Raw genomic sequence first — 23,369 nt, 5'->3', positions numbered from 1 at the left:
TGTTTCTTAACCACTGAGTGTTGTGGGACTTTGCAAGAGGTGGTTAGAGCTTGGTGCCTTTTTTAAGTTATTTGTCTACAAAATATCTTTTCACTTATTTTCATTTTGGGATTAATTCTTTTAAAGCTTCAGTGAGGTATGGGGAGCCTGGGTGCCTCAGTCAGCTAAGCATACAGCTCTTGGTTTCAGCTCAGGTCATGATCTCGGGGTCCTGGGATCGAGCCCTGCATCAGGCTCCGTGCTCAGAGCAGAGTCTGTTTGTTCCTCTTCCTTTCCATCCCATGCATGCTCTGTCTCAAATAAACAAATACAGTCTTTATTTTTTATTTACTTTTTTAAAAGATTTTATTTATTTATTTGACAGACAGAGATCACAAGTAGGCAGAGAGGCAGGCAGAGAGAGAGAGAGAGAGAGGGAAGCAGGCCCCCCGCTGAGCAGAGAGCCCGATGCGGGGTTCGATCCCAGGACCCTGGGATCACGACCCGAGCTGAAGGCAGAGGCTTTAACCCACTGAGCCACCCAGGCGCCCCACAAATACAGTCTTTAAAAAAAGAGCTTCAGGAGTGCCTGGGTGGCTCAGTCCTTAAGTGTCTGCCTTGGGCTCAGGTTGTGATCTCAGGGTCCTAGGACGGAGCCCCGCCTCAGGCTCCCCGCTGCTTCTCTCTCTCCCACTCCCCTTGCCTATATTCTCTCTCTCGCTGTGTCTCACTCCCTCCGTGTCAAATAAATAAAATCTTAAAATAAATAAATAAGTAAATAATAAATGGCAAGCTTCAGTGATGTTTTGGACGCACATCGTCACCCCTGAAGCAGTCACCACCATCAAGAAAATAAACGTAGGGGCGCCTGGGTGGCTCAGTGGGTTAAAGCCTCTGCCTTCAGCTCAGGTCATGATCCCAAGGTCCTGGGATCGAGCCCCCGCATCGGGCTCTCTGCTCGGCAGGGAGCCTGCTTCCTCCTTTCTCTCTGCCTGCCTCTCTGCCTACTTGTGATCTGTCTGTCAAATAAATAAATAAAATCTTAAAAAAAATGAAAAACACATAAAAAAAAATAATAAACGTAGCTGTCCCCTCCCCACCAAGTTTCCTCATGCCCCTTGCCATCCCTCCTCCCACCCACCCCCATCCGCAGGCCACCTCTGATCCACACTTTTTGCTACAGATTTGTTTGTCGTGCCTGGAATTTTACACAAACGGAAGGGGACAGGGTACATTTCTTCTGCCCAGCTGCTTTCCCTCAGCACGATTATTTTGAGATTCACGCAAGCTCTTGAGGTCTCAAAACACCCTCCTTTTTGACGCGGAGTGATAGTCCAGGCCGCTGCACACAGACACCTCCATCCAGACACCTGCACACAGACACCTTCATTTTTTCACCTACCCATGGCCATATGGTTCCTTCTCACTTTTTGATTCTGAAAAAACAAAACAAAACAAAAAAAACTTCTGCAAAGATTCGTGTCCGCAGGAGCAAAGGCTTTCATTGCTCTGGAGCAAATACCCTCCTCGGCATAGAAGGGATCCTATGGTAGGTGTATATGGCACTTCCTAAGAAAACGCCAAAGTCTTCTCCAAAGCCGTTGTGCCTTTTTCCAACCCCAGCAGAGGTATGAGCATTTCAGCTGAGCCACATCCTCCCCAACACTTGGTAGAGCCAGTCCTTAATTTTAAGCGTTCTAATAGGTGTCTAGTGGGCTGTCATTGTGGCCTCAATTTTCCTTTTTTAAAAGTTTTTCTTTTTCTTTTCTTCTCTTTTTTTTTTTTTTTTTTTTTTGGACGCAGTTAGAGAGCACAAGTAGGCAGAGCAACAGAGAGGCAGGGTGAACTCCCGCTGAGCAGGGAGCCCGATGTGGGGCTCCATCCCAGGACGCTGGGATCGTGACCTGAGCCGAAGGCAGCTGCTTAGCCAACTGAGCCACCCAGGCGCCCCTCATTTTCCTGATGACAAATGATGTTGAGCATTTTTTTAAAAAAATTTTGTATTTATTTGAGAGAGAAGAACAAGAGGGAGGAGGGGCAGAGGGAGAGGGAAAGGCAGACTCCCCAGTAAGTGCAGGGAACCCAAGCGGGGCTCGATCCCAGGACCCTGAGATCATGACTGGAGCCAAAGTCAGACACCCAACTGAATGAGCCACCCAGGCCGCCCCAATGTTGAACATTTTTTTAATGTGCTTATAGGTCATCTGCATATCTTTTTTGGAGAAATGTCTATTCAAATACTTTGCCCATTTGTTTTTGTTTTTGTTTTGTTTTTTAAAGATTTTTATTTATGGGGCGCCTGGGTGGCTCAGTGGGTTGAAGCCTCTGCTTTCAGCTCGGGTCATGGTCTCAGGGTCCTGAGATCGAGCCCCACATCAGGCTCTCTGCTCAGCGGGGAGCCTGCTTCCTCCTCTCTCTCTGCCTGCCTCTCTGCTTACTTGTGATCTCTGTTAAATAAATAAATAAAATCTTTAAAAAAAAAAGATATTTATTTATTTATTTGACAGAGATCACAAGTAGGCAGAGAAGCAGGCAGAGAGAGAGAGGAAGGGAAGCAGGCACCCTGCTGAGCAGACAGCCCGATTCGGGACTCGATCCCAGGACTGGAATCATGACCCGAGCCGAAGGCAGCAGCTTTAACCCACTGAGCCACCCAGGCGCCCCTTTGCCCATTATTTTAATTGGATTATTTTATGGTTGAGTTGTAGGAGTTCTTTATATATTCTGGATACTAGTCCCTTAGGAGATACAGGATTTACACACATTTTTTTCCTTCCACTTTATGGATCATCTTTTTACTTTCTGCCTTTAAAAAACAAAACAAGTTCTTTGCTTTCTTATTATTGAGTTTGGAGGTCCTTAGATATTCTGAATACAAGTCCTTTATAAGATATGTGATTGGTGAATGCTCTCCCCAAGGCTGTGCCTTGTCTTTTCCATTCTCTTAACAGAGATTTTCTAAGAACAGAAGTTCTGAATTTTGATAAGGCCTAATTTATCAATCTTTTCGTTAGGGCTCGAGTTTCTGATGTTATTTCTTGCACATCTTTGCTTAACCCAAGATCACGTCAGATTTTCTCCTATGTTTTCTTCAAGAAGTTTTATAATTTTAGGCTTAATATTTTTTTAAAAGATTTTATTTATTTATTTGACAGAGAGAGAGAGCACAAGGAAGGGGAGTGGCAGGCAGAGAGAGAGGGAGAAGCATAGATCCCTCATAGATCAGAGGGAGCCTGATGTGGGGCTCGAGCAGGGTTCTGCTCCTATTTCCAAGCTCCAGAGTCTAAGGGCATCCTTTGCCCCTGCCCAAGATGCACACACGTGTGCATGCACACATGCAAACACACACACGTGTGCACACTCACACAGACACACAGGCTCACTCACACCTTCCCCAGTTGGATTCCAGATACCAGCCCAGTCCCTCCTCTGCCTCCTCCCAGGACCTCGGGATCATGATCTGAGCTGAAGGCAGACCCTCAACCCACTGAGCCCAGGCGCCCTAATATTTAAATTTATGATCCATCTTGAGTTAATTTTTGTGTACGGCATGTTGGATCATGGTTTGGGTTTTGGCCCGTGGCCATCCAACCATTCTAGCACCATTTGTTGAAGACTCCCCTTTCCCTACTGGCACTTTTGTTGCAAATCAGTTGAGCTCTGTGTAAGTCGATTTCTGGATTCTTTGTCACTCATCTATTTATCTTTATTCCAATACCATCCTGTCCTGATCATAAGTCACTTTACAGTAAGTCTTGAAATCAGTTAACATATCCCCTTTTTAGGGAGCGTACAAGAAGGATTCTTTTTTTTTTTTTTTTAAGATTTTATTTATTTATTTGACAGACAGAGACCACAAGTAGGCAGAGAGGCAGGCGGAGAGAGGAGGAAGCAGGCTCCCTGCCGAGCAGAGAGCCTGATGCGGGACTCGATCCCAGGACCCTGAGATCATGACCTGAGCCGAAGGCAGCGGCTTTAACCCACTGAGCCACCCAGGCGTTCCAAGAAGGATTCTTGTATTTTGAATATTCCTTGGAAAATACCAAGGAGTTTGGGATTTAAAGGGAACTATCTCAGTTCCTCCAGGCTCCCCTTCTATGCCGCAGAGAAGCATGGACCATGACTTTGGGTAGGCTGTGACTCCTGTGGGCCTTCGTGTCCTCATCCCTGAAAATGAGGCTCTGCTACTTCTAGGGGTGCTGAGAGCACTCAGTGAGAGAACACTCGCCGTGTCTGGATCACAGTAAGCCTGGGATGACCAGCTTCCAGGCCAGCGTTGAGGTTCACCTGGGAGCCAGGCTCAGGCTCCTCATTTTGGTGTCTTGTCCTCGGCAGGGCCAGGAGTGTCAGCCCATCCCAGGTCACCAGGCAGCTCATGTGGCAGACATAGTGCAGCCAGTGGACACTTCCTGCACCTTGGACAGCTGTGGGCAGCCACGGGGAGACAAGCTCCCCAAGGAGTTGGACACCCCCCACATCAGGCCACAGGAGGACATTTCTGAGGAGGCAGTGCCCCTGATACCCTTGGCAACTCCAGAGGAAAAGACGGCCAACTCCTTCCCACCATCCACGCCAGGACCTGACCCACCCAAAGGAAGGTAAGCTATCCTCTGATGCCCTCCCCTACCCGACCCCTGACCCAACAAGATCACACTTCTGTTAAGTTACAGGTGAGGTGAATTCTAGCTCCTGACCTGATGTAGGACCTTGGGCAAGCCATGCCCCTCTGGGCCTCAGTTTCCCCATCTGTAGGATACTTCTAACACCACTTCTGCAAACCTGTACTTTAAAGGCCTCGTCCCAACATGGGGATGTGAGGGAATGAGGGGTCCCTCTGAGATTATGAGGCTGGAGAGATGAGGCTGGGGTAGTGGGCCTGAGTGTCCTGGGGGCGGAGGGAAGGTCAGTGCAGAGGATGAGCTTGCACTGAGCCGCTCTGCCACTCCAGGGTCTCTTCCTTGTTTAGGGTCAAGGCCATGGAGACCCAACCAACACCAGGGCCTGTTCCTGCACTGGTAAGTAGAGCCAGAGTTGGGGTGGGGAGGGCGCCTGCTGGGAATCAGGAGGAGGGAGGAGGCAGAGGAGGGACTGGGCTGGTATCTGGAATCCAACTGGGGAAGGTGTGAGTGAGCCTGTGTGTCTGTGTGAGTGTGCACACGTGTGTGTGTTTGCATGTGTGCATGCACACGTGTGTGCATCTTGGGCAGGGGCAAAGGATGCCCTTAGACTCTGGAGCTTGGAAATAGGAGCAGAACCCTGGGCTAGTAGCTGGTAGCTAATGGGATTTGTCAGGGGAGATTTCTTTTTTTTTTAAGGTTTTTATTTATTTATTTATTTGGCAGAGATCACAAGTAGGTAGAGAGGCAGGCAGAGAGAGGAAAGGAAGCAGGCTCCCTGCTGAGCAGAGAGCCCGAAGAGGGGCTTGATTCCAGGACCCTGGGATCAGGACCTGAACCGAAGGCAGAGGCTTTAACCCACTGAGCCACCCAGGCGCCCATACGGGTGATTTTAGTTGGAAGGAAAGTAATAATAGCATGTTTCTGCTGATGGACAAAATAGAGCTGGTGCTTTAGGGACAAGAGCTGCTTCTCATGTGGGACAAAGGGCTGGGCAGGGGCGTGCGTGCTAGAGGTAGGCTGGGGATGACCCGTCCCTGTCATAGGAGGGACAGAAGCAGGAGATGGCTAGATTTGTTGGATGAATGAGTGGGCGTTTATTAAGTGCCTGCCACGTGTCGTCCCTGGGTAGTCACGGATAAAGGAGGCAGACAAGGTCCTGCTCACATGAAGCTTACCTTCTGGTCAGGTCTGCAAACAACAGGTTACTGACAAGACCACTGAGGCTGTGCTGATCCCGGGGACAGAAATAAATGAAAGGTGGGGCAGGGAGTGACTTACTCAAGCCCCCCAGGCTCACAGTGCTGGAAGGCGGGGGAGCCAAGGTCAAGTGCAGGGAGGAGCCTCGTGGGGTGCATAGGAGATTTGGAGGGCATCGTCCAGGGGCCCAGAGAGGAAGAGCACTGCGAGGTTGCCCTGGAGAGTGAAGGGCAGGAGACGCTCTGTGGGACAGTCTGGCTGGATTCCCTCTCCTGTGCTGTCCCCAGGAGGTGAGGGGCACTGGAGAGAGGAGGGATCTGGACCCTGTGCAGAAGCAGCCTCGGGAGCCCACGGTGGCTGTGGAGGCCCAGAACCTTGGGAGCCTTCGGCAAGGCTTCATGAAGTGCTTGCTGGAGGTGGAGGAGGAGGAGGTCACACATCGGAGGGCTGCCAAGGCCCGGGCCCTGCCAAACCGGAAGTCCCCCAGGACCCTGACCCCCGTGCCCTCCTCGGCCCCAAGCCTGCCTCTGACCCTGCCTCAGACCCCTGCCTCGGCCCCTGCGATGGCCCCTTCCTGGGCCCGGTCGCCAGCCCCCGGGCCAGTCCCTGTCCCTGCCCCTGTGGGATCCCCGGTCCCGGCCTCAGGGCTGGTCACAGCCCTGCCGGCCCCCACCCTGGACGTGGGCTGGAGAAGGGCAGAACTCTTGCACCCGAGTGGAGAGAGGAGCCTGAGCAGCACCAAGACACGGTAGGAGTCGCCCCCCAAAAAGAGCGCCCGAGGTCAGAGCTGGGGTCCCAGGGTCCCTGGCATCTTTCTTCCAGACTCTCGTCCCCGTCACGTGTGTCCCCTCTTCATTTCTCACTTCTGCTCCACCACCCCCACCCCCATTTCTGCCAGCTTCTCTCTTTCTAATCTAAGTCCCTCTAAGGGACATGGAGGCGTGTCCCTTCCCCTCATGTCCCCTCACTCCTGCCTCCTCCTCCCCAGGGTCACTCTGAGCCTCTCCTGACCTCCCAAAGCCTCCCCCAGGGTCCTTCCCATGCCCTCCTCTGCCCCACCCTCCCCCCTTGCCCGCCTCTAGCTTCTGGGGGTGGCCCCGGGCAAGGGTGACTGGATGTGTGCCCTGTGTCTGGGGTCTGTCCTCTGTAGGCAGGAGCTGGAGGAGCGCGGCCTCCTCAAGCTGTACCAGAGCTGGGATGAAAGGTTCGAGGAGCATCTCACCCTGAGGCAAGAGGAAGGTGAGGGCCGGCCTGCCCAGGGAAGCACCTCCAGTGGCAGAAGGCTCAGTCCTGGGGGGATGGGGTGCTCCACACCACACCGCTCACCTGAGGCCCACCGCAGCCCTGTGTTCTGGGCCCGGGGGAGACTTCCTGCCTAGGGAGACAGTGCGGGGTGGCAGCTGGCCGTGGGAGTCTGAGTCCCTGCTGGGCCCTCTTCCTTGGGGTCCAGTCCTCTTCCGGAACTGCCTCCTTGAGTAAACAGATCAAACCCAGCAAGGTTCTTCAGGCTTGGAGGCATTTCTGCCTCCCTCCATCCAAGCCCACTCTGCTGGTCGTCTGGAGGCCGCTTGGATGGGAGGCAGAGTTCCAGGGCCCCCCGTCCGCCCTAGACCATCCCTCACCATTTAACAAGACCAGTTGCCCTGGACAAGTCCCATTTCCTGCCACATCCTACCCCCTCCCAAAAGTTTTAAAGTTCTGAATACCCACCTGGGGGAGGCCCTGGGCCCCACGACTCCACTGGCCACGAGAGGGAGGAGGAGGGAGTGCTGACTCCGTGAGCTCCACGGGTTTCCTGCAGCCCGGCTACACCCTGCCCCAGCCCCAGAAGAGCAGGGATCAGTCCTCCCTCCACCCTTGACTCCTCCCCTAAATCTTTGACCCTCTCCACTGGCCCCTTCTGATTTCCTCTTTCCAGCTCCCCATGAGCGCTTCCTGGGCGCTGGCTCCTTCCAGCATTACAACTCTCTAGCCATTTTCAAAAAGGCCCTTCTGCCCCGCGTCCTTGAGCAGAGTTCACGGACAAGGTGCCGCCGTGGCTTAGAGACCCGGGCTTTCTGCCATGCCCCGCAGCCCTCTCTGGCTGCTCTGCTCTCATAGTCCAAACCACGGGGCATTTTGCCCACGCCTGCTTTTAAGAGCGGTTCTTGTCTTACCCTTTTTTTTTTTTTTGGCATGCCTGCCCTTGGGGGGTCACCGCTCACCCCAATCTGAGCTCCCTAGTGCTCCCTCTGTCCTCATCTCAGTTCTGTGTGTCAGACTTCAGTCTCTTACGTGCCAGACACTGAATTAACACAACTGCTCTCGGAGGATGAACCGTTTTGTCCATCTCACAGATGAGAAAATCGAGTCTCAGAGAAGTACGGTGGTTTGCCCGTGGCAGTTGTGTGGTTTGCTTGGGCTGCCGTAACAGCAGCAGCATGGGGTGGCTGAGCACTTCTTTGCTCAGAGCTCAGGAGGTCGCAAACCAAGCAGATCTCAGATCAAGGTGGCGGCAGAATGGGGTTTTTTTTGAGGCCCCTCCCCTCGCCTTGCAGGTGGCTGCGTGTACCCTCCTGTGTCCTCATGTGGTCTCACGTGGCCTTTCCTCTGTGCACAGACATCCCTGCTGTCTCTCGTGTTTCCGCATTTCCTTTTCTTGTAAGGACGCCAGTTGGACTGGAATAGGGCCCACGCTACTATCTCATTTTAACTTAACCACCTCTTTTTTTTTAAATATTTTATTTATTTATTTGACAGACAGAGATCACAAGTAGGCAGGGAGGCAGACAGAGAGAGAGGAGGAAGCAGGCTCCCCGCTGAGCAGAGAGAAAGGCCCTGTCTCTAAATACAGTCCCATGCTAATGTCCTGGGGGTCAGGGCTTCAGCATAAGAGTTTCAGTGGGATGCAGTTCAGGCCAAAGCAGCCACCCAGCTTATTATTAAAGGGCAGACCCAGCCCCCTCCCTCGGTCTGTTGATTCTGCCAACATTTGGCTGCGGGCTGAGAAGTCAGGTGCAGCTTTTGGTACCAAGCTATCCTGGAAAGCACGTCCATGCGGATAAGTGACCATAGAGCACCAAAGTCAAAGGCACAGACCTAAGGGTCAGAAAGACCTACCTGGTCACTTAATCTTTAAGCCTCAGTTTCCCTATTGGGACAAAAGGAACAAGCATCCCACTCTTATGAGGCCATTGTAAGACTTTAATGAGAACGTGGCCATGAAGAGCCTAGCACAGTGCCTGGCACATAGCAGGGATGCCCTAAGGTGGTTGTGCTCCTGGCACAGAGTGAAGGTCATTAAGGAGCTTAGGTGTTGGCACACCTGCTGAGACCTTGGCCTGACCTTGGGATAGAGAGTGGAGTGAGTTAGTGGGATGGCGCCTTCCACTATGGCTGTTTAAGCTGCCCCTGTCTCTCCACCCAGCCACGGTGGTGAAGGATGCTGGGCAGGAGGGTGGTTGGAAAGTGGGGGCGTTGGATGGTGGGAACAAGGCGTGTCCCCGCCTCCCGTGACCTCCGCCACCCCACCACAGCCTTCCGCAGTTACTTTGAGATCTTCAATGGCCATGGCGAGGTGAACGCACAGAACCTTGGCAACATCCTGCTGCTTGTGGGCATCTCCCTCACGCCGGCTCAGGTACAGGACGCCCTGAGGAGCGCCGACATCGATGGTGAGTGACAGGAGGCGCCACTCTGAGTCCCAGGCAGGGCCAGCAACGGGAGACCTTTCTGGCCCTGCAGGCCTCCACGCTTCAAGGGGCCTGCACATGGTTTAATACTCAGCTGTTGCAGTCCGGAAATTCTTCATAAATTTTTGAGTGAGGGACCCCATCCTGCATTTTTATTTTCCACTGGGGTCCCATCACTCTGGGCCCCCAAAGTTAATGCTCTCTGAGTACCTACTCAGCACCGGGTTCTGGGCACCTGGAGATGGCCATGACCTATCTTCTGACCCTAGGATGTAGGTGGTATCTGAGATACCTCCCTTTTAGGCCTGTGTGTGTGCTTCGTGGGACCTTCTCCCATGACCGGGTCACTCATTTGACCAGCTATGTGACCTTGGACAAATCAGTGAAGTTGGCCAGGCTTCGGTTTCCATACAATGGGGCTGATAGCATCCATCTCAGCAGGCTGCTGGAAAGCAAGTGAGATAATCCAGGCAGAGCATTGAGCCCAATGCCTGGTGCACAGAACGTATTTATAAGACATTGAGCTGCTAGTGTTCGCCATCCAGGAAGTATTTATAAGTAGTGCGCCTTCCTGATCTGGGCACTGAGAATAAAGAGACGGGTAAGGCCCATGAGCCCTGCCCTCAAGGTGCTCACAGAGACAGGGACACAGAAGAGTCACCAAAGGAAGCAGCACTTCAGGTGGCTTAGAGGGAGGGATCAGGAAGGAAGACTTCCTGGAGGAGGTGATGACCGAGCCAAATCGTGAAAGATTAAATAGCGGTTAGGCAGGGAGGGAAGAAAAAAGGGCATCCCCCGTGACAGAAATAAACGAGACAAAGGGAGGAGGATACAGGGCGAGGGGAATCCCCCGTGGTTTGCTTGGCTAGATGCAGGCCGTGAGGAGCCGTGGAGCTGTAGGGGGCCTGGGCTCCTGGCCACTACCCATCTGGCTCTGCTTCCTCCATCACCATATGGGGGCGAATCCACACACACAAGCCAGGAACCACCTTAGCTCTGCCCCTATGTGACTCTTGGCAAAAGCTTCCTTTTTCTCTATGCCTCAGGCCCCATCTGTGACGTGGGGATAAGAGTATTAGGCACCTCCAGGGGGTGGTTTTCAGGATTAGAGACCATTTATTCATTTGTCTAGTAGCTCAGGAAACATCTGCTAAGACTTGTCTGTCTTTTTTTTTTTTTTAAAGTTTTATTTATTTAAGGAATCTCTACCCCAAATGTGGGGCTCAAATTCAAAACTCTGAGATCAAAAGTCACATGTTCCTCTGGATTGAGCCAGCCAGGTGCCCCCCAAAACTACCTGTCTTAAGCCCTGAGGACACAGTACAGAACAAAACAGACCCTTTTGGCATCTCCATTAAATTCCAGATCTTACAAGTGTGTGGTTGAAACACAGGGTTTTATGAGAATGTGTAGTGAGGCAGTTGACGCGGTCCGGTCTGACTTCTCTTGGGGAAGGGATGATCAAGAAGAAGCACGTGTAGGATGTTTACTAAAGAGTTAGAGGGCAGTAGAGAAGATTCCAGGAAGAGGAAGCAGCATGTGCAAAGGCCCGGAACAGGGAACGTGGCCCCAGTGGAAGAACAGGTTCATGCTGGGGGCCCTTGGCACCAGGTGAGACTGGAGACAGGTAATAGGCAGGTCCTACAGGGCCTTGAAGGCCGAGGTGGGAATCTTGCGGGTACCTAATTCTCATGCAGTGACTAGCACATGGTAATAATGACAGTTGCTGACATTTACTGAGCTTGTATAATACCCACGGCTCTGTTCTAATCACATTGCTTCATTTGTTCTCCCATGAGATAAGTATTATGGTTATCTCCACTCTCTAGGTAAGAAAGCTAAGGCTTAGAGGGGTTGGGGGCTTTGCCAAGGTCACACGGATATAAGTGGTGGACCAGGGATGGGAACTCAGACTGCTGCCCTCAGTTCTAGAAGCTTCCAACCCAGGCACCCCTAATTTTCACCTTCTACTTTGCTGTGTGCACCGCACATGCTGCACTGAGTATGTGTCTTCTTTGTGTTTTATAATCAAACCCATTGAGTACATGCTAACATGCCCGGGGTGCAGTGCCTGCGCCCACTCTGGCAGGCCCTTGCCCACTGTTATACCCCTGGCCTCCACAGGAGATGGTCACGTAGGCTTCAAGGACTTCTTGGCTGTGATGACAGACACCAGGCGCTTCTTCTGCTCTGTGGGTGAGCAGGGGTGAGCCCAGAGGAGTCAGAGCTCGGGGAGGGGCCTGGTGGCTGGTGGGACCAGTTGGCCTCCAGAACTACGGAATGGTAACAGCAGACATCTTCCCATGTCCCCAGAGCAGAATGCCCTGACGGACATGGCTCCCCCAAACCCCCACACTCTGCTCTTTGAGATCCTGTCCCTGCTGGTGGAGATGCTGGCCTTACCGGAGGCGGCCTTAGAAGAGATCACCAAGTGAGTGCGGCCGGTGGTTGTGGGTGGAGGGTGACAGACACAGAAATGGCACCTAGTATTGTGGCAGCTGAAGAATCTTGATAGTTAGGACTCTTAGTTGCAAGTGAAAGGCACCCAAATAAAATTGGCCTAAGCAAAAGGGGAATGTATTGGCTCATATAATGGATCATGGCCTCAGGAATGGCTGGATCCAGGAGATCAGATGATACTCTTAAGGTTTTATCTCTCCTACCCATCTCTGTACCATGGTTTCAAGCTCAACTAGGTCAGGGCGCCTGGGTGGCTCAGTGGGTTAAGCCTCTGCCTTCAGCACAGGTCATGATCTCAGGATCCTGGGATCAGGCCTTGTGTTGTGCTCTCTGCTCAGTGAGGAGTCTGCTTCTCCCTCTCCCTCAGTGGGAAGGATGGCAACTGGCAGCCCTATACTCACACCCGCCTAGCTGAACCAATTCAACAGCAAGAGGAATACTTTCTTGCAGTACCCAGAGGACAATCTCAGAACGGGTATGTGATAGAGACTGCCTGGAGCCAGAGAACGCTGGAGATGAAAGCCTCCCCATGTTTCCAGACTGGGCTGGGTGGAGGTGGTGGTTACTGGTTCAACTAAGGAAGGAATGGCTACGCACAAAAGGAACTTCAACATTCCAAGGCTAAAAGCAAACTGTGATGGCAGAACAGCCCAGCTGGTCTCTGTGTATCACACAGAGGACTGTCTCTGCCACTGAGACCAGGCCTTGTCCACATGGGCCCAGAGGTAGGGGAATGACAGCAAGTTGTTCCAGCAACACAAGCTCAGGAACCCCAAAGACAAAAGGTCTTTTTTCCTCCCAGCATCTGTAAATCACTCTAAGTATATATAACTCTAAAGAATATAAATGCATAATTTTATTTTTAATTTAATTTTTTTAAAATTATGTATTTGTCAGAGAAAGAACACAAGAAGGTGGAGAGGCAGGCAGAGGGAGAAGCAGGCTCCCCACTGAGCAAGGAGCATTAATGTATAATTTTAGAAACAATAAGATTCCCATGTGTCCATTTCCCCAGTTTAAAAATAGATCATTTCCGGGGCGCCAGCGCCTGGGTGGCTTAGGGGGTTAAAGCCTCTGCCTTCAGCTCCGGTCATGATCCCAGGGTCCTGGGATCGAGCCCCGCATCGGGCTCTCTGCTCAGCGGGGAGCCTGTTTCCTCTTCTCTCTCTGCCTACTTGTGATCTCTGTCTGTCAAATAAATAAATAAAATCTTTAAAAATAAATAAATAAATAAAAATAGATCATTTCCAATAATCTTGAAGCCCTGTGTGCCCTACCCCAATCACATCTCCCCAGATAAGAACTAACCATTATTCCCTTGCTTTCTTTTTTAAACTTTCACTACTTGTTTTTCCCTTTGCTTACTGAAAATTTCAAATACACAGCAAAGTTGAGAGAATTTCACAGTGAATGTTTATATATTCACCAACCAGATTCTACCATTGCCAATCCGCCATGCTTGTTTTAATCTTGTGTCTACCTAACCTTTTTTCGTACAACCATATCAGTTTTTTATTCATTTCACAATAATTGATAGTCATTTCCTTCTAAATACTTCAGCATACATATCAATAACTAAAGATTGACATTTGTTTAGAGCTTTTTTCTTCTTTTTCGTTATTGGAGGTATCATTTACATTCAGTGAAACACACAAATCATCAGTCCATGAATCTCAGCCACTTCTCACACCCGGGCAACCCGAACCCCTCTCAAGTCATACACAACTTTGCCATCACTCCCGAAGATGCCCTCACCATCCTTCCCAGTGGGTCTCCGAACCCACCCCTGCAAGGCAATCACTCTTCCAGTTTGTTTTCCATCCCAGATTGACTTCGCTTTTTTGGCAACTTCACATCAATGGAAACCTACAGTATGCAGCCCTAGGGTCAGCTTCTCGAACTCAGCACAAGGCTTCTGAGATTTGTCCGTGTCGTTGTGGGCGTCAGGGTTGACCCGTTTCTACTGCTGACCAGTGTCCCACTCATGAATCTACCACAGTTGGTTCGTCCATTCTGACGGGTCTCTCCATGTTTCTCCGTTGGGGTTATCGTGAACAAAGCTGCCGTTAATATTTTTGTGCAAGTCCTTCTGTGGACACATACTTTGGCTTCTTCGGGTGAATATGCAGAAGGGAATTGTGGGTAGGTGTATTTTACTTCTGAGAACTCATCAGACCTTTTTCCAAGTGGTTGCACCATTTTACAATCCCACCATTCGTAGGAGAGTTCCAGTTGCTCCACATCCTGTGCAAATTTGGTATTGTCGGTCTTCCTCCTGGTAGATATGGAGTGGCGCTCTGGTCTTTACTCACCTTCATTTGTATTCCTGAGTATTTTATTGTTCACCTTTTCATAAACTTTATTTTTTTTAAAAGATTTTATTTATTTATTTGACAGACAGAGAACACAGTAGGTAGAGAGGCAGGCAGGGGGTGGGGGAAGCAGGCTCCCCGCTGGGCAGAGAGCCCGATGCGGGGCTCAATCCCAGGACCCTGGGATCATGACCTGAGCTGAAGGCAGAGGCTTACCCCACTGAACCACCCAGGCACCCCACTTTTCATAAACTTTCTATGAATGGATTCATACTGTGTTAAGTCTTTTGTTACTTGTTTTTTCTCCCTCAACCTTATGTTTTATGATTCATTCACATCCTTGTGAGTAATTATCAATCATTTATTGTTCTTGGGGCACCTGGGTGGCTCAGTGGGTTAAAGCCTCTGCCTTTGGCTCAGATCATGGTCTCAGGGTCCAGGGATCGAGCCCTGCATTGGGCTCTCTGCTCAGTGGGGAGCCTGCTTCCTCCCTCCTCTATCTCTGCCTGCCTCTCTGCCTACTTGTGATCTTGGTCTGTCAAATAAATAGATTCTGAAAAAAAACCGTTTATTGTTCTCACTGCTACATACTATTTTTTAAAAAATTTTATTTTTTTTGACAGAGAGAGGGAGCAAGCACAACCAGGAAGAACGGCAGGCAGGGGGAGAGGGAGAAGCAGGCTCCCCGCTGAGCAGGGAGCCCAATGTGGGTCTCTATCCCAGCACCCTGGGATCATGTCCTAAGCCAAAGGCAGATGCTTAACTGACTGAGCCACCCAGGTATCCCAACTGCTACATACTATTATGTGTGACTATATCACAGTATACTTATTCATTCTGCTGATAGCCATCAGGGTTATGTTCAGTTTTCAACTGTGTAGAAACAGTGTGAATATTCTTGTATATGTCTCCTGGGACACATGGGCAAAAGATTCTAAAGAGCGTAGTTTTTATACTTTTAGGCCAACATCCCTTTACACTCATTTTTTTTAAGATTTTATTTATTTATTTGACAGAGATCACAAGTAGGCAGAGAGGCAGGCAGAGAGAGAAGGGGAAGCAGGCTCCCCGTTGAGCAGAGAGCCCAACGTGGGGCTCGATCCCAAGACCCTGGGATCATGACCCGAGCCGAAGGCAGTGGCCCAACCCGCTGAGCCACCCAGGCGCCCCTACACTCATTTTTTAAAAAAAGATTTTATGTAGGCACCTGGGTGGCTCAGTGGGTTAAGCCTCTACCTTCGGCTCAGGTCATGATCTCAGGGTCCTGGGATCGAGCCCCCCATTGGGTTCTCTGCTTCCTCCACTCTCTCTCTCTGCCTGCCTCTCTGCCTACTTGTGATCTCTGGTGTCAAATGAATAAATAAAAATCTTAAAAAAAAATTTTTTTTTCTTTCTGGGTACCTGGGTGGCTCAGTTGGTTAAGCATGCACCTTCAGCTCAGGTCATGATCCCAGGATTCTGGGAACAAGCCTCACATTGGGCTTCTGGATCGGCGGGAAGCCTGCTTCTCCAACTCCCTCTGCTTGTGCTCCCTCTCTCACTGCGTCTCTCTGTGTCAAATTAAAAAAAAAAAAATCTTAAAAAAAAATTTCTTTCTTTTTAGAGAAAAAGAGAGAGCAGGGGGAGGAGCAGAGGGGGAGGGAGAGGAAGGGGGAAAGAATCCCAAGCAGATTCCCATGCTGAGCGGAGAGCTGGACACGGAGCTTGATGTCATGACCCTGAGATCATGACGTGAGATGAACCCAAGAGTCGGACGCTCTACTGACTGTGCCAGCCAGGTACCCCTGTACTCCTTTATTTATTTTTTAAAGTTTATTTATTTAAGCACTCTCTACATCCAGCATGGGGCTCAAACTCAAGAGCCTCACAGTCTACGAACTGAGCCAGCTAGAAGCGCTTGTACTCTTAAATGGAAGAGTCTATTGGTCTATCTTGTAGTTTATTTTTTTTAAAGATTGTATTTATTTATTTGACAGACAGAGATCACAAGTAGGCCGAGAGGCAGGCAGAGAGAGAGGGGGAAGCAGGCTCCCCACTTGAGCAGGGAGCCCAATGCGGGGCTTGATCCCAGGACCCTGGGATCATGACCTGAGCAGAAGGCAGAAGCTTTAACCCACTGAGCCACCCAGGCGCGCCCCTATCTTGTAGTTTAAACGGCCCTTCTCCCACGAATGTTTTGGTAACGTGCACTCGTCATTTGGAAAATACTGCATATCTCTCAGGTGTTAGCACATTTCATTTTAATTAGTATATGTATATTTATATCTATATACACTATATATAGCTAGTATATATATACTATGACACTATATTAATTAGTATAGATATACTATGATATTATAATTAATATCACCACTAGTATCAGGAAAGTCTTTAAGTATTAGAAGTGTTGTGTGTGGCTATAGTTCATTCATTTTCACTGCTATAAAGTATTTTGTATAAAGACATGTATATGCCCATGTTGATGGGTTTAAGTTTCCCAAAAGTCTAACTTTTTCCTGAAAGCTTTAATTTGATCAGAGGCAAAAAATGCTGTCAGTTGTTCTCCTTGAAATGACAGGCTAACTTCGTCTACTTTTAGAGAAATATCCACTGAAAACCAAAGGCTGAATAACCATGGTTTCTCCTTTGTTCAAATAAAAATGTCATTTGATGTCCAGGAAAGGAAAAACTGTCTGTTACTCTCTCAGAATTTCCAACTGGAACAGACATATGATAGACGAATAGGAGGGATGCCTGCCTGGCTGGCTCCGTCAGTAGACCATGCAATTCTTGATCTCAGAGTTGTTAGTTCAAGTCCCACATTGGGTGTAGAGATCATTTAAATAAGGAAAGAAAACTTAAAAAAAAAAAAAAAGATAGATGAAGAGGAGAAAAGCATATGAATCTTATTTACACATACCTGGGCACCCTCACAAGAAAAAGAAGACCCAAAGAAATGACTCGGCCTGGGTGCCTGGGTGGCTCAGTGGGTTAAGCCGCTGCCTTCGGCTCAGGTCATGATCTCAGGGTCCTGGGATCGAGTCCCGCATCGGGCTCTCTGCTCAGCAGGGAGTCTGCTTCCTCCTCTCTGTCTCTCTGCCTGCCTCTCTGCCTACTTGTGATCTCTCTCTGTCAAATAAATAAATAAAATCTTTAAAAAAAAAAAAAAAAAGAAATGACTCGGCCTAAGTGTTTCTATCCTAGGTTGAACAGAGAGTAGTGAATGTGGAATAGTAGTGAAACTATATGGGCAGACTAAGGGAAGATGAGTTATTTTAAGGAGGTTTATTACAGAGTTCTCTCAGCCAAGGCTCCGCATCTCTTGAGATAAGAATGTTTCTTCCTGGGGTGCTTGGGTGGCTCAGTCAAGTAAGTGTCTGCCTATAGCTTAGGTGGTCCTGGGATCCCACCCAGCAGGGAGCTCGATGTGGGGCTCTATCCCCAGGACCCTGGGATCATGACCTGAGCCGAAGGCAGAGCCCTAACCCACTGAGCCACCCAGGCGCCCCTGCTGGTATTTTCTTTTGCTGTGTCTAATCTCCTCTTAAGTGTATCCAGTGAATTTTTCATTTCAGCTGTTGCATTTTTCATATTTAAATATTTAATTCAGTTCTATTTCATAGTTTTCTTTCCTCTTGTTCATATTTCCTTCAAATCCTTGGGCATATTTATAATACCTCAATTAAGGTCCTTTTCTGCTAATTCTGCCATCTTTGTCATTTCTGGGTCTGTTTCTGTAAACTGATTTTTCTTTTTTTTCTGATTTTCCTTTTTTTATTGGTACTTTCCTGCTTCTCGTGTCTGTTAGTTTTTGATTGGATGCTGGACATTGTGGCACTTTACTGAGTGTCTGGATTTTATTCCTTAAAGTGTTGAACTAGAGGGCAGGTGTTTACGTTACGTTAATGTTATGTTATGTTATGTTATGTTACTGATAATCTTTCTTTCAAGGTTATGTTATTTTATTTTATTAAACTCTACTCCCAACATGGGGCTTATTATATTCATGACCCTGAGATCAAGAGCCACATGCTGTACCAACTCTGCCAGGGGGGTATCCCTCTTTCAAGGTTTTAAAGCTTTGTTAGGGGGCCACCAAGGTGGCTCAGTGGGTTAAGCCTCTGACTTTAGCTCAGGTCATGATCTCAGGGTCCTGGGATAGAGCCCCACATCGGGCTCTCTGCTCAGCAGGGAGCCTGCTTCCCCCACTCTCTCTACCTGCCTCTCTGCCTACTTGTGATCTCTCTGTCAAATAAATAAATAAAATCTTTTAATAAAATAAAAATAAAGCTTTGTTAGGGAAGATCCAGTGTAGTCTCTCCTCTAGGACTCAGTCCCAACTACTGAAAGAGGACTCATTTAAGAGCTCTATTAATTCTTCAGGTGTTCAACAAAGAGCTTCTGCTCTGTTGGAACGTCATGTGTCTCTCAGCCCTAGGTTAACCCTGGTAATTACTTCTGTTTTTTGTTCTTTGTCTGGCTTCGTGAAATTTCACACTATGTGTGTACTACTTAGTATGCAACCAAAAACTGAAGAAAACCCCATGTGTATTTCTGCAACTTTCATTACATGACTCCTATCTCTTTGATATCCTGATACACTAATCCCTGTCGCCTCCATGTTCACCAGCTACACTGTCTGTCCCCTTACCTCAGTGGGTCTACGACGGTTCTGCCTGGGTGCGACTTCCTGTACCTCCAGGCAAAGTTCTCTGGAGAACCGGTCAGCTCACCTCATTGGTTTCTCCCCTCAGGGACTATAGTCTTGTGCTGCCTATTGTTCAATATCTCACAAGTTTCATATATTTATTTATGGCAGGAGGACAAGTTCAGTACCAGGTCCTTCATTATGGCCAGAAACAGAATTCTGTTCATTTGTCTTCAATTTTTTAATCCACTGTTCTTCAGATTGGATGATTTCTACTGATCTGTCTTCAAGTTTACTAATTCTCTAGTCTGCTACAAAGACTGTTCAGACTTTTTCACTTCAGTTATTGTACCTTTTGGTTCTAGAATTTCCATTTGTTTCATGTTTGTAGTTTGTTTCTCTATTCATTAAGATCAGATTTTCCCTCAATTATTTGAATATATATTTTAATACCTTTTTAAAACTTTAAAAAAAAGATTTTATCTATTTATTTAACAGACAGAGATCACAGGTAGGCAGAGAGGCAGACAGAGAGAGAGGAAGGGAAGCAGGCTCCCTGCTGAGCAGAGAGCCTGATGTAGGACTCAATCCCAGGACCCTGGGAACACGACCTGATCTGAAGACAGAGGCTTTAACCCGCTGAGCCACCCAGGTGCCCCCTTTTTTAATACCTTTTAAAAAAGATTTTATTTAGGGCACCTGGGTGGCTCAGTGGGTTAAGCCGCTGCCTTCAGCTCAGGTCATGTGATCTCAGGGTCCTGGGATCGAGTCCCACATCGGGCTCTCAGCTCAGCGGGGAGCCTGCTTCCTTCTCCCTCTCTCTCTGCCTGCCTCTTTAACTACTTGTGATCTCTGTCAAATAAATAAATAAAACCTTTAAAAAAAAGATTTTATTTATTTGAGAGAGAGCACATGAATGGGAGGAGGGGCAGAGGAAGAGAGAGAAGCAGACTCCTGCTGAGCAGGGAACCTGATGTGGGGCTCCGTCCCAGGACCGTGAGATCATAACTTGAGCCAAGGGTCAGAGTCTCAGGACTCTGAGATCAAGACCTGAGCTGAAACCAAGAGTCAGACGCTTAACCGACGAGCCATCCAGGCACCCTGTCATGTCTGGTAATTTTTTATTGTGTCCTGGACATTTTAGATGATATGCATTAGAGACTGGATTGTTTTGTTTGGAAGCGGGACTCTTCCTTTGATGAGCATTTTTTGTTCCTGTGGGCAATTCCTTGCCAGTTTATGTAGTCTTGGTTTTTTATTTTGTTCAGGCATATTTGTGAAAGGCCCAGGTGTTACCTAAACCCTCTAACTTGGTAGACTCAACTTCCAAACTCTGTTTTTCTCCTACGGATTTTAGTTTTAGGTAAGGCCTACGGTAGACAGAAGTCAGCAAGTTATGGGCTGCAGGCCACACTCAGTTTTTGTGTTTTTTTTTTTAAGATTTTATTTGTTTATTTGACAGAGAGAGACGGTAAGAGAGGGAACACAAGCAGGAGGAGTAGGAGAGGGAAAGCAGGCTCCCCGCTGAGCAAGAAGCCCGATGCCTGGGCTCCATCCCAGGACCCTGGGATCATGACCTGAGCCAAAGGCAGGCACTCAACGACTGAGCTACCCAGGCCCCCTAGCTTGCTCTGTTTTTACAGTTAAACTTTTATCAAAATGCAGCCACATCCATTCATCCCCATATAGTATATGGATTTCTTGATGCTACATTGGCAAAGCTCAGTATCCATTATCACTTCTGTGATAATAAAATTATTTTCTACTTCTTGTAGTTTTATCAGATTTTGCCTTCTATTTCATGTTTAGAATTTTGTTTCCTGACAAACTGAACATTTTATCATTATATGGTAATCATTTGTGTCTTTAGTAATGCTTTTTGCCGTAAGACCTAGTTTTTTAAATATAATATGGTTATACCGAAATCCTTTGGTTAGTATTCAACTGACATAACTTTATCCTTTCAGTTAATTCTTAAAAATTTAAAGTAATGTATACATTGTTTAAAAAAACCCAAAAAACAACAAAGAAACCACAAATAGTCCAGTGGACCTGGGTGGCTCAGTTGTTATGTGTCCGACTTCAGCTCAGGTGATGATCCCAGGGTCCTGGGATTCGGCCCTGCTTCGGGCTCCCTACTTGGTGGGAGGCCTGCTTCTTCCACTCCCACTTCCCCTGCTTGTGTTCCCTCTCTCACTGTCTCTCTCTCTCTCTTAAGTAAAATCTTTAAAAAAAAAAAAAGTTAAGAACAATGGAAAAACCAAGTAGTGCAAAAAGGTTAGTAATAAACACTTGTAGTACCCCATTCCCTGAAGTCTCCCTTCCCAAGACAAATACTTTTGACTCTCTTCTCATTTTGAAATAACATGCATGTACTACAATATTTTGGTTAGTGATTTTTTTTTTACATGTATCTATTGACTTCCAATTATGGTATGGGTTTAGCTGTCTGATACAACCATCCTCTAAGCTCCCCTCTACCTGTTTTAATATATTATCATTTTTTACTAAATTCTGGGGGGTCCATTATTATGGTTATGCAATTTTTAACAGCTGAGTATTTTATTATACTATGACTTCCTTTCCTTTTTTTTTTTTTTTAAGATTGTTTATTTATTTGATAGCAAGACACTGAGACAGCAAGAGAGGGAACACAAGCAGGGGGAGTGAGAGAGGGAGAAGCAGGCATCCTGCTGAGCAGGGAGCTGGATGGGGGGCTGCATCTGAGGACCCTGGGATCATCACCTGAGCTGAAGTCAGACACTTAACAACTGAGCCACCCAGATGCCCCTTTCCTTGTCTAACTCCTGAAGTTGATGATTGCCTTAGTTTTTTTTTCTTTGTACCCATTAATAATTCCTGTGCCACCTTCTTAGAGTTTCTTTTTCTTGAAGGCATGTTCTAAATAATTTCATTATTCTTATTTTTGGATTAATTTCTTTTTAGAAAATTACTTTATTTATTTGACAGAGAGAGAGAGAGAGAGATCACAAGTAGGCAGAGAGGCAGGCAGAGAGAGAAGGGGAAGCAGGCTCCCTGCTGAACAGAGAGCCCAATGTGGGGCTCGATCCCAGGACCCTGAGATCATGACCTGAGCCAAAGGCAGAGGCTCAACCCACTGAGCCACCCTGGCGCCCCTTGGATTAATTTTGTAAGCCTGTTGCAGAGTTGTTATCTTGGGGATCTGCTGTCATCATAGGAATTCTTTCTTCCTTTCCTCTTTAGGATTCTCTGTTAGAGTACATGCCTTACTCTTGGTTTGCTTAATCCTTCTTGGTTTGTTTGGTTTAGTTAAAAAATAACAGGCGCATGTTACCCTGACAGCTTTTTTGGGTTACATGGGAAGTGACTCAATCACCGGTGCAATAACAGCAGCCCTATTCTGTCTTCTACACTGTAGTGATCTAATCTAAACTTGTCCTTTATGGCAACTGCACCACCAATGTGGGATTCCCCTTTACCAGCTTCCACTACCTTTGCATCTCCTGTGTTGATCTCCTGTTTTCTCTATGTATATCTTTTCTGTTTTGGTGTATGCCCTCATTTTAGAAGACTATGTCCCCCCGCAGCTTCTTGAGAAAGAATGCATGGGATACAAAATTTTTGAGATTTTATGTGTCTGCAAAAGAGTTTATTTATAGTCGCACTGAGTAGTTTAGCTGGGTATAGAATTCTATATTGGTGTATTAGTTCAGGAACAGCCCCCGATGCACTACAGTTGAAACAAGATAGTTTATTTCTCTCTTATATTGACACTCCAGAAGAAGCAGGCAGGAAGACAAGGCTGCCCAGCACACAACTTATTGTTTCTAACTTATTTTCCCACCATTTCCTAGATCAAACCTAAGCTAATTTACCAGCAACACATCTGAATTCAAGCCCATGGGAAAGGGAGAGAGGAAGTGGAGAACAAGCAATTTCCTTTAAAATTGTGACTGAGAAAGTTGCACACATTTTGCTCTTGTCCCTTTGGCCCCTGTGGGGTGAAGTTATTTTCTAAGTCATCGTTTTTACTCCACATGCTACCTTTTCAGGGCCTAGTTTTACACAGGGGTCTAGATCCAACTTCCATGTAAGGGCTCTGATATTCATTTTCTGTGTTCTATGTGTGAAGCTCATCAAAACCCCAAATTCCAGGCACCAGAGATAGGCAGAGACCACAGCAGAACCAGCAATGTAAGCCTTAAGTGTTTCCCAGCACCAAGAGTAGCATGCCCACCCCTCACCACTGCCTCAAAGCCCTGGGTGGTCTGTCTCTGCCTTCTCGATGCCCACATCTCCCACTCTTCCTCACATACCAGGCCCTAGCCTCTCCTGGCCTCCTTGCCATTCCTAGAGCTCACTGAGCTCTCACCCACTTCCTGGCCTTTCCACATGCCATTCCCTCTACTTGAAAGACTCTTCCTCCAGAGATATCCATTTGACTTGCTCCCTCCCCTCATTCTGCTCAAATATCACCACCTCTGAGATCCTGCTGGCCCCTGTGAGCAAAATCGTCCCT

At 48.0% G+C, this 23,369-nt stretch overlaps 1 protein-coding gene across 5 annotated transcripts in view; it reads left to right on the top strand.

Annotated features, from left to right (window-relative positions):
• The window catches only part of SPATA21 (spermatogenesis associated 21), a 36,809-nt gene that overhangs the window by 10,510 nt on the left and 2,930 nt on the right, over window positions 1-23,369 (top strand). For all 5 annotated transcript variants that reach the window (XM_045063827.1, XM_013048618.2, XM_045063826.1 and 2 more), the window contains 7 exons: window positions 4,315-4,577; window positions 4,946-4,994; window positions 6,083-6,543; window positions 6,946-7,034; window positions 9,311-9,448; window positions 11,591-11,662; window positions 11,780-11,897. In XM_045063827.1, coding sequence (XP_044919762.1) covers window positions 4,315-4,577; window positions 4,946-4,994; window positions 6,083-6,543; window positions 6,946-7,034; window positions 9,311-9,448; window positions 11,591-11,662; window positions 11,780-11,897 — 1,190 coding nt within the window. The remainder of the gene's footprint in view (window positions 1-4,314; window positions 4,578-4,945; window positions 4,995-6,082; window positions 6,544-6,945; window positions 7,035-9,310; window positions 9,449-11,590; window positions 11,663-11,779; window positions 11,898-23,369) is intronic.

The sequence above is a fragment of the Mustela putorius genome, unplaced genomic scaffold (assembly GCF_011764305.1).
Source record: "Mustela putorius furo isolate JIRA1106 unplaced genomic scaffold, ASM1176430v1.1 tig00003853_pilon_pilon_pilon, whole genome shotgun sequence".
Lineage (NCBI taxonomy): Eukaryota > Metazoa > Chordata > Mammalia > Carnivora > Mustelidae > Mustela > Mustela putorius.
This window is presented reverse-complemented; position numbering and strand designations above follow the sequence as displayed.